Source organism: Parambassis ranga, chromosome 4 (genome assembly GCF_900634625.1).
Source record: "Parambassis ranga chromosome 4, fParRan2.1, whole genome shotgun sequence".
NCBI classification, from domain to species: domain Eukaryota; kingdom Metazoa; phylum Chordata; class Actinopteri; family Ambassidae; genus Parambassis; species Parambassis ranga.
In genome coordinates, this window is record NC_041025.1 from 10,550,267 (window position 1) to 10,561,403 (window position 11,137).

Here is an 11,137-nt window from a genome sequence, read left to right on the forward strand (position 1 = left end):
TTTTAAAGGGTTTAAAATGTTTTCTTCCAGTGACAACAATGTGTAAACAACCTAAACGTCCCCAAGGAAACCTCTGTAGGCGATTAATAAAGCTTTTCTCCATATTTATCTATCTCTATGTACAGAAAGTGATTTAACAGGGAGTAACACTTGGAATATTGTATTGTATTGTAATGCATGTAGGCAGGCCAAAAGCAAATTTAATGTGCATTGCTGATTCTGTTCCACATGTAATAAAAGTTACAGAGTAAGTCTTATCTCATCTTAATCTTATATGGAAGGACCGGTTTACAAGAATCATTGACAAACTTGTGACACAAGTTAAGGTTTTCAAGCCATCCACTTTAATGAAATGTTGATGAAATGACATTTTGCATGGAGCTGTTTACTGTATGACTGCTACGAGCAAAGAGGTTTGTCAGAATTTGTGGTTATTTCTATCTTTAGAGACGATTGGTATCACAACTTTGATTATAACAATCCAGGCTTTTTGCTTTGGGCTCTGTACATGTTTATATTAAAGTGGACATTTGTTACGTCATTTGACACTCTTTAACATGCATCATTTCCTTTTCCCCCACAGACAAAGAATCACTGCTGCTGCACTAATGAGATTCTACACTGTCCTCTTATTAGGACAACCCCACCATCTTAAGCTCTTCTGCTAAAACTTTAGGGAACTTGATGGTGTAGGTTTGTGTTCATGCAACTTTTTTTCTGTGAAAATGAAATGATTTTCTTATATCTGATAATCTGATAAACAAAGTCACTTTGTTTATCGTCCATAAGATGAGAGAATGGAGTGCAAAGGAAAAAAAAAAAATTGACACCTCTTAAACTCCAATTAACATATTTGTATGTATTAAGAACAACATTAATTATAAACTGAATCCAATGTTAAACACATGAAAATTTATAGAACACATAATTTAATAATTATTAAATATCCTACAAATTAAACTCTTCTCTAAACATTATTGATTTCGTTATCACTCTTTCAACACATTTCTGTTTGTTTTTTTTACACCTATTTGGTGGCATTATAATTTTCACATCAAAGTTGTTTTTAGGTATCCAGGCTGATAAATCTAACCTGACCCACCCATGGGAGGGAGAAATGTCGTAGGCTTTACGATCTGCTCTGTCTGACCAGCTGTTCCACCTCCTTCATGAAGCGCAGACATAGTTCATCCTGCCACGGCAAGGCGACACACTGCACTGCCACAGGAAGACCCTCGCCTCCAGACACAGCCTAAACGCAAACACAAACTCTAATCACTCAATAGCCAACAACCAACCCCACCACAGTTTCATGCCTCCACCTACTGACCAAAGATGGAACTGCTGTGTTATGAAAGGCACTAAAAGACACATTAAAACAATACAATGCAGAGCACAAACACATGTAAAGTGACCACTACTGATGCATCTACATGATTTAATTCAGCCTGCCCCCATGTAGACAGAGGTGAGTGGAGTAACATTCAAGATCCGTCTGAAAAATAAAAAATAAAAATGAAAAAATAATTTTATCTACACAAAATGATTTGATTAATTAAGTAAAATTATTTGTTGCAGCCCAGTATATTAAATAAAAAAAACTGTGTGTCTGCTGGTATGTCTAATAACTATGATGTGTGTATATCTACAGTAGCTAAGCATAAAGCTTGTTGCTGCCCCCTTGTGGAAACTTCAGTATTTTATTATTATGGCTGTGAAGTAGAGCTGTCCTGTTATGTTATAGACATATTCTTGTCAGTCCTCCAACCACCGGAAGTCTGCCTACACTGTTGATACTCACTGGTGTTACTAACCTGTTTGAAGAGCATGTCCCACATGTCCTGATAATTGCCCTTGTAGTGCTTCATCTCCTCCTCATCCTCCGCAGTCACGGTGGAAACAGGTACTACACCAGCCGGAAAGGTGAGGAGATTGTACAGCATCGTGACACTGAGAAGAGCTGAAAGGACAGAGCATGAATATATGGACTTAGCAACTGTTAAGAGAGAGGTTCACAAACTGTTATATCTAGTTAATGTTTCAGTTGTGGGAATAAAGTACTAAATATTTAGTTTTAACACTCCTGACATGACAGGATGTTTTGTTGTCATCCCTCAAAATCCTTCCAAACATTTCATGACAGAACTGATCAGTATACCGTACAGGTAAGTTTGCCACAGTAATGGAAGTTGAAGGCTGGTCCGATCGCAGGGCACAGCAGGACATCTATGTTGCATCTCCTCCAGTGTTCTATCGTCTCATAAATGTAGTCCTAATGAAGACACAAATAATTTAACTTTCCCATTATGCAGTCACATGTGTGCTAGCATCATTAAACAACAGTACCTCAACAGCAGTATGCTGCTTCCACAGATTTGCAACTGATCTAATAACAAAAACAGGGAGAGCAAGATTAAGCATAATCTGGCATATTGTGCATTAAATGTATTTAATGTATGGACAATGAACAACAAGCAAATTCAAGAATACTCTCTCACCCAACTCCACAAAGAGCGCTCAAGACAGGAGCGCCACGAGGAGACTGCAAAAGAAAACAGTTTCATTGAAGAACAGTATACACATGCTGTTTTATCGAATGACTGCCGAGGTCATTTTCACATCAATGTGATACTCAGGAGGCTTCTCCTCTTTTAGTATGCACAGAAGAAGAGAACTCACCAGGGGCTTGAGGAGGAATGAGAGGGTTTTCTTCAGCCAGTTTGGCAAATAGTAAGGAACAACCTGAGATCTGAGACATGGGTCCAGAGGCTCCCCCTCCCTACAAAGAACCAGTAAGGGATCATTGTTAGGATACATACTTGTCAATTAAGAAGCTGAAGCCAAACCCCAACCAGTGACACATTGGAGCAGCTCCACTGCCAGAGCAGTATCGCTCTGCAACTGACTTCAAGCAGGTTGGGTGGAGCTAGCTTGTCACTGGAGGATCAGGCTGCTTCACAGGCTGTTGTTCAGTTGGTTCCCGCCCTGCCCCTCGGTTTGCTGACATTTTCATGCCATCTTTTATTCTTGTCTGCAACAAAAAGAACGTCCCCTCAGGGATAAATGAAGGAATTCTGTTTCTGATTCTGATGACAGAACCACTATACATTAGGGTTGGGCGGTATCCAAATTTTGATACCGTCAAACACCCTCCATATTTTACCCCGGTATACGTGAATACCGGGCCGTGCTGTACGTGAATACCATGACACACACACATACACATACGCTACTTGTGGGCCCCGCCGGTATACCTTAATACCTTACTACCGCCCAACCCTACTATACATACAGAAGTTTGGACTGCTTTCTTTACTACATAACATATTAATACTTCATACTTGTACTTTTAAAATTTGGGTACATTTAAAAACTACTACTACGACTACTTTAAATACTTAAGTTAAAAAATGATTGAATACTTTAATACTTCTATTTCAGTGTGGTGCTTAAAAGAAGACTTCAGCTTCTCTTCATGTCATATCATGTCAAATCGATTTACACACATGTTTCCAGCTAGTAGCATAGTAACAACAACAATTTAACTCACTTAAACAACCACTCACAGTTTTTGTAGCAGGGTAGTGGCTCCGTCTGCTAACACGCCCTTCATCACAAGTTCAGACATAGCATATGGTACCTTTGGAGGATGGTAAGGCACTATCTAAAAGGCACAAATGACAAAAATACATGTTCATACTACATATCAGATTGTATGTGTCTGTGATCATATGCTGTGATTGGTGTGTTCTTACAGTGTGACCTGCTTGCTCTAACAGAGCTTTGACTTCTCTGACGCCACGGGCCATGCTTGGAGAAGGCTGTGCATAGCCATCATTTTCTAGGTAACCAATCCTCAGAGGTTTGGTGCTCTGATATATCTAAGAACAAGACATTTTTATTCTGTGAGACATTTTACTCTGTGAGGCTGTTATGCAAGATTTATTGAGTAGGTGTTGGGTATTAATAACAATAATAATAATAATAACAACTTAATTTATATAGCACTTTTTTAAACACTGATATCCTCTGGCAGGGAGTTCCAGATTTTTAGCCGGGATTTGGGGACTGATAGGAGGAACTTTCCAGAGGATCTCAGGCAGAGTTCAGGCTCATGAGGGGTTAAAAAGTCCTGCATACAAGAGGGGGTGAGGCCATTTATTGCTTTAAAAACCATCAGTAAAATCTTAAAATCAATTCTAAAACTCACAGGGAGCCAGTGAAGGGCAGCTAGAACTGGTGTTATGTGGTCACTTCTCCTGGTATGAGTTAGAAGCCTTGCAGCGGCATTTGTAGCATTAGTTGTAGTGTGTGAATGTTATGTTTACCGATAACAGAGTATAGGGCATTACAGTAGTCTAGCCTGGAGGAAATAAATGCATGTATGACCATTTCGAACGGAGGTGGGGGGAGAAATGGTTATTTTTTCTTATTTGCCTTAGCTGTGCGAAACAGGATTGAACGACCTTGGTTACTTGAGTGTCACAGGAAAGTTTAGAGTCAAAGATGATACCCAGGTTGCGGGCCTCAGTGCATATATTGTTAGACCAGGTGCCAAGACAGGTGGAGAGGTGGGCAACATAACTGGAGTTGGGGGTGGAAGGTGTAATGATGATAATTTCTGATTTAGCAACATTTAAATGTAAGAAATTGCTGGACATCCAGTTCTTAATTTTGTTAAACAGGACAAGATATGTGAGACATCAGAGCTACCGGGTGTGAGTGGTATATAGAGTTAAATGTTGTCGGTATAACAGTGGAAATTAATGTGGTGTCTGCGCAGGATATCACTGAGGGGTAGCATGTAGATAGTGAAGAGAAGAGGACCCAGTATGGACCCCTGGGGCACACCACAGGACATGGGGGGGGCACAGAATGTGTCACCCAGTCTCACAGAAAAGGACCTGTTGGACAGGTATGAGGTAAACCATTCTAGTGCCACTTCACTGACTCCAACGGTGTACTTCAAACGGCTGATTAAAACATTGTGATCCACAGTGTCGAATGCGGCGCTGAGGTCTAGGAGGATTAAAATTGAGTGCAGACCAGAGTCAGCTGCCAACAGAAGGTCATTTGAGACTTTTATAAGTGCTGTCTCCGTGCTATGCATGCTCCGGAAGCCTGACTGGAATTGTGTGTTCCATATCCTATACCTTACATATGGACTCATTACTATAACAGTATTGTACATTCCCCCTGACAACACACCTGTGGTGGAAACGTGCAGCAAGCCTCAGTGGAGTTTTACACAATTAGCGGACCAACAACAAATCTCAAACGATGCAGCTTGCTGGGGTTGTGGCCACTTTGTGCATTCTCTACAATGTCACAAAATGTTCTAATTCATACTAAAAGTAGTTTATACACAAACAATCATGCAAATTTAAATAATGTAGAGGAAGACATACCTGCAGATTGAAAGGTAATGGTGGAACAGTGGGGTCCAATGAAAACATGTGATCACAGAGAAGAGCCTGCATACACAGAGCGAGGCTGTCCACATCCCGCGCCATGGGTCCAGCAGATGACAGCACTGATTCAACAGGATAGTGGACAAAGTGTTGCAGGTTTGAATGTACCTATTTAGCAAGGATAATGCAACTCTGCATTTATGCATGCGCCACTGGGAAACTTTGTGTCTCCTTACCTGACTTTTGCCCTCGATAAATGGGCCTGAGACCCCGTGAACTGGCCATCACAGGAGAGATAAAAAGATGTAAACATGAAAGATAAAAGTGTAATAAACCATTAAACTAAGTGACGAGAGCTCACCTTAGTCGACCTGCAGTAGACTTGAAACCACAGATCCCACAGAATGAGGATGGAATACGGATACTTCCTCCTATGTCTGTACCTATGCCAAGCAGGGAGCCTCCACCCCCGATGAGAGCGCCTTCACCTCCAGAGGAACCTCCAGAAGTCTTCTGAGGATTATGGGGATTCTTGGTCTGCCCATAGATGGTGTTGCTGCAGTCATAACTAGAAATGAGGCAAGAGAAGAAGGTAAGCAACATGCAGACCAGCATTCACATGTGTAAGAACTACACTGTACGAATATTAGCATTAGACCAGATGTATTCAAATTCCAACCATTCTCATTTGTTTTCTGCTTTTATGATAAAATGTATCATAAAAGCAGAAAACGAATGAGAATGGTTAAAGAGATGGTTTAGACTAGACATGCCATAGTTTGCAAAACTGTTTTTCCACTTAGAACCAAATAAAAGCTTCAGGACAGATTAATGGATGTGATGTATTCTGAAGTCTAGTTATACTAAGCAACTACACTAGTGTGGGATGGCAGAGGGTTGTCCTACTTACAACCTTTGTCATACTGCAGGCCCACAGTGTCAGGTTTGCATCAGGCTAATTCAAATGAATGTTGAGTAGTGTAAGACAGCTTCACTAATTATTTACTTCAATAGAGCTTGGGGCAGGTTGGTTTTCACAAAGGGAATGGCTCCTTGTTTCTTCAGAACTTGAACAATCACACTGTCCTCCTGCACAGGCTGGTCCAGATAGCAGCTCACACCACAAGAGGAATCATAATTCTTGCGTTGTAAAGAAAGAAGAGTCAGATAGGAGGGCAGCAAAGACATAACCCTGACCTGGTTCATGACTGTTAAAACTGGTTTCACAAGACAACAACAACTTGGAATGCCTGCCAGCTATCACACAATCACAATTACCTTATATGCTACATTGTCTTTGATGCTAACTGGGACTCCATACAGCAGCCCTTCCTTGTTGGAACCAACAGTTTCCAGCTGCTGAAAACTTTCCAGCAGAATGGTTGTACAGCAGTTCACATTTTTGTGAACAGCCAGAGTCTGTTGACAAGAACAAACGCCACGAAATCAGGATCATTTTTACACTTTGAAACCAGTTTGGACAAGCATAATATGAGAAAACCGTAAATAGATACATGTTTCCACAGTATGGGAATATACTTTGGGGCTAGAGACTTTAATGTAGGACTGTGCATATATAATGAAAAATGTTAGTATTTATTCCAAAAGATACACAATTACAAAGAAAACATTTACTTTATCATGTTTTCTTTTACATTAATCATTACATGTTCCCTAAAAGTCATACCTGCAAAAAATTAACAACATGCGATTAATCTCAAGCTTTCAGGATTAGTTTGTTAGGGAGGATCTGCCATACTGGACCTTTTCCATGTAGGAGTACAACACCTCCTCAGGGTTCAGAGAGCCGTCCTGCAGTTGCTTTGTCAACTCGGAGAGAGACAGCGACAAGATGAGAGCAGCCTTGGTGGATGGATGCTACAAGATGACACAAAGAATTCAAAATTAAAGACGTTGCTCTAGAGCCAAGACATTTTTATGTTTACATGAATAACAGGGTTAATCACTAAAGTCTTCACCTAAAGTAACTTAAGCACCCTAATCTATGCAGAAATACAATATAGTAATAATAACTGTGATTGTTGTCACAGTATAATCAACTGTGAGTTCATGTGCTATTTTACAGTGTGCTATAGACACAATTCAGAGGCATTAAAAGTTTTTCCTTACTGTGAAAAATTATAAATAAGAACCCATTAAGGCACCAAACTGTAATGCTAACTCAATGATGACATGGCATTAGAAAACAAACGGACATTAACATCCAGTCACTTTGGCTGTGTCCTTTGGGTTTTGCTCAACCTATTTGAACAGAGCTCACATAACCGGTGGACAACACTCAGTTGATTATTGAGTTGACATGCAGGTCAAAACTTCATAGGCTTGAATTAAAAGTCAAAGTATAAGTAAGCGTTTAACTCTGCTTTCTACAGACTCTGGTCCTTTAAGGCTCACCGACTGCTGGTACCGGAGGAGCGTCTGCTCTGCCCGCTGCAGGCTCTCCGTCCTCCGGTTTCTGGCTCTTTGGATCTTCTCCTTCGTCTCCATGCGGCTGTTGACCTTCCGCACCAGGACCACCAGAGCTCCGACACCACAGACAGCACCAGTCAGCAGGGCTGCTGCTCTCCGGTGGTCCACCTCCACTCCGCGTAGAAACTGTGTTACATTCTCCATGGTTTGTCCTACCGCTCTAAACAGGAGTAATGTCAGCTAACTCAAGCTAACACGCCTTGTTGTTGACGCAATGACCAAGAGTTGGAGATGTAAATTCAAAATGTAGCTGTAGTTTGCAGCGTTTTATCTCTGCACTCCTTCCCTCGACGGTAAACACACAGAGCACTGAGCTGTACAGGTTTACTTTACCTACCTGCCGCCTCAGATTCATTTATAACGTCGCTTGGTCTCCTAAATATCGCGAGATTTCAGCTCCCATTGTTCACATGACTTGAAAACCAAGAACCAGTGGTCATAATAAGCATGAATGAAACATTATTTTAAAGGGTACAGAAAGTGAGTTAACAGGGAGTAACACTTGGAATATTGTAATGCATGTAGGCAGGCCTAAAGCAAATTTAATGTACATTGCTGATTCTGTTCCACATGTAATAAAAGTTACAGAGTAAGTCTTATCTCATCTTAATCTTATCTGTAAGGACCGGTTTACAAGAATCATTGACAAACTTGTGACACAAGTTAAGGTTTTCAAGCCATCCACTTTAATGAAATGTTGACTCAAAATACACTGTTAATACTTCTTCACATTGGCAGATAAAGTATACATTTAAAGTTACAACATCACATACAAGATCAGATCCATATATGGATATATATTCAAAAGCACGTTCTCCTCAATACAATATCAGAAGAATGTCATCAGGTAGTGGTCCAACAATCCAGTGGGACTTCATTTGACAGAATGGAACAGTTTGTGTGCCACCTGCAAGGCCAACATGTAAGGTAAATTCATCAGCAAGTACTGCTCGCAACATGGAGGCCATAAACAATTAAATTATATATTTTGCATGGAGCTGTTTACTGTACGACTGCTACGAGCAAAGAGGATTTTCAGGATTTGTGGTTATTGTTATCTTTAGAGATGATTGGTATCACAACTTTGATTATAACCTTTAACAATCCAGGCTTTTTGCTTTGGGCTCTATAAATATTAAAGTGGACATTTGTTACGTCATTTGACACTCTCACATGCATCACTTCCTTTTCCCCCACAGACAGAAAATCACTGCTGCTGCACTAGTGAGATTCTACACTGTCCTCTTATTAGGACAACCCCACCATCTTAAGCTCTTCTGCTAAAACTTCAGGGAACTTTATGGTGTAGGTTTGTGTTGCAACTTTTTTCTGTGAAAATTTAGATTACTGATTATGTTGTGTCTACTTCAAGCTTAATGTGGTATTAGGTTTGAAGAGAAAAATAGTGGTCACAATCTAAGTGCACCCTTTTAAACAAATGACTTGAATCAATTAATCATTGAGTGAGTGTATTCCTGCACATCATGTGATACTGTTACTGAGAAATGTATCAGTCATGTCCAGAGGACAGTCTCATTACTTTGTTCTTCTGAAGATAGAAGACACAGAGTATTCTTGTTCTTTCAGCTTTGTCTACTTTGGTAATTTTGGCACATTTGGCAAATGTCACACTTACGCAGTGGTCCCGAGCGTGCAGGAAGTCAAACAGCTCCTCGGTGCAGTCCTCCTGTGTTGATGAACGAGAACCAACTCTGGTCTCACATTGCTCCAGACGCTCTCGAGTGTGAGCGCAGTGCTCAGTCTCTTCACACTTTTGTCGCACTGTTTCAATAGGATCCTGTAACAGAAGATACAGTAGTTAAATAATCTGCCTTTGTGAGTGGTTAGCAGTTAAAAACTGTTCTTTATGAATTGTATACTTTTATATAATGCATAACAGTATCTACTCAAAATAAAATACAGATAACAATACAGAGGGTTTGGCCCACTTCTAGTTGTTTTCTGCTGTGCTAATGGGTTTGTGCTATAAACAAAAACAAATAAAACATAAATGAGTCCAGCTCATTCCCAGTTCGATTGTAGTCGTGAGTTTCTATTTGACATACCACCATCTCTTCCTCCTCCTCTTCTTCCTCCTCCTCCTAAAAAAATACAGTGAATACCATACAATTACATCACTGAATCACAGTTTTTACACACTTTTTATTATCTCATTCCCTTCTAACGGTTGGCAATGATAACAATTCATTGCAGTCGGGATCAATTAACCAAGCTCAATGACTTTCCGGAAGCCAAATGTAATGTTAGGTTAGGTAGTGCTAGTGCAAGCTAGTAGATGATGTAGCCATAGGCAGTATGGATGTAGCTTGGTTAGCCGACAAGTGGTAGCATGCTAGCTAAAATTATCAAATGCTATCAGCTTATTAAATCTGAAAGAGCTCCTCACATCTTCGGGCTCTCCATTCGTGATCATCTTCTCCTCGAAAACCATGGTTTTAGTGCGTTTGTCCTTATTTGACCGGAACCGGCTGTCAGATCTCGACGGCTGGAGGACACAGCAGGTCACACGGGCCCAGCGGAGAGCTAACACACTGTACTGTTTCCGGGTGGTGGACTTTCAAAATAAACTTCCTGTTTACCAATTTACTATGCTTACTGTTATTACTGCGTCGAATTTATCATAAATATAATATCATAAACATGTTAGGTGAAACAACACGTTTATATCCACACGTTTTCGAATGAATCCAAACTGACGGACATGAATTTATAATGTACCACTTGATTAAACCCTATAACAATACTTCTTGTTGCTGCAGTGTTTTATTGTGAAGTCTGATTATCTTTACTCTATGCTACCATCATGTGTACAGATTAGAAATGATACATTGCTAACAGGAATGACTTGCCACATTGATTAGGCCCACTGCCTAAATAGTTACAAAGATACACCACGGTCCTTTCACGGTAAACTTTCATTTTAGATTGGGCTGTTTCCATTTCGTGTTTCTCCCTTTTTTATAATTAGCAAGCTGTGACTCTAAATACAACATTAACATTGTTCCAGTGATGTTTATAATATTTTTATATCTTGTAATTTATAAAAGGTAATGTTTCATCCTCCAGAAACAGGTTTTACTGGTAATAAAGTCATACACCACCGTTTTTAAATGGGAAATATAATACTAATGTCAGTACACATTGAAACTATGGGAAAGGCTTTTAGTTCATAAACCAGTTACACCAAACACATATACTTTGCTATTAATTAAGAA

At 40.0% G+C, this 11,137-nt stretch overlaps 2 protein-coding genes across 3 annotated transcripts; both read right to left on the minus strand.

Moving 5' to 3' along the window:
- Nucleotides 1-841: 841 nt before the first annotated feature.
- Nucleotides 842-8,277, minus strand: LOC114435201 (vitamin D3 hydroxylase-associated protein-like). 2 transcript variants are annotated; one of them, XM_028404834.1, is made up of 15 exons: nucleotides 7,827-8,277; nucleotides 7,176-7,289; nucleotides 6,690-6,830; nucleotides 6,418-6,551; nucleotides 5,773-5,979; nucleotides 5,648-5,688; nucleotides 5,409-5,533; nucleotides 3,756-3,881; nucleotides 3,567-3,664; nucleotides 2,680-2,779; nucleotides 2,499-2,542; nucleotides 2,347-2,386; nucleotides 2,164-2,272; nucleotides 1,815-1,960; nucleotides 842-1,252 (listed from the first exon to the last, which is right to left on the minus strand). In XM_028404834.1, the coding sequence occupies exons 1-15, from the start codon at nucleotides 8,043-8,045 to the stop codon at nucleotides 1,130-1,132; spliced, it is 1,767 nt and encodes a 588-aa protein (XP_028260635.1). In that variant the 5' UTR covers nucleotides 8,046-8,277; the 3' UTR covers nucleotides 842-1,129. The 2 variants fall into 2 exon arrangements, with proteins under 2 accessions (XP_028260635.1, XP_028260636.1); XM_028404835.1 differs by having other exon boundaries at nucleotides 1,802-1,960.
- Nucleotides 8,278-8,564: 287 nt separating this feature from the next.
- Nucleotides 8,565-10,463, minus strand: uqcrh (ubiquinol-cytochrome c reductase hinge protein). The gene is made up of 4 exons (XM_028404838.1): nucleotides 10,309-10,463; nucleotides 9,968-10,003; nucleotides 9,538-9,699; nucleotides 8,565-8,808 (listed from the first exon to the last, which is right to left on the minus strand). Exons 1-4 carry the CDS (start codon nucleotides 10,351-10,353, stop codon nucleotides 8,776-8,778), a joined length of 276 nt encoding a protein of 91 aa, XP_028260639.1. The 5' UTR covers nucleotides 10,354-10,463; the 3' UTR covers nucleotides 8,565-8,775.
- Nucleotides 10,464-11,137: the final 674 nt, after the last annotated feature.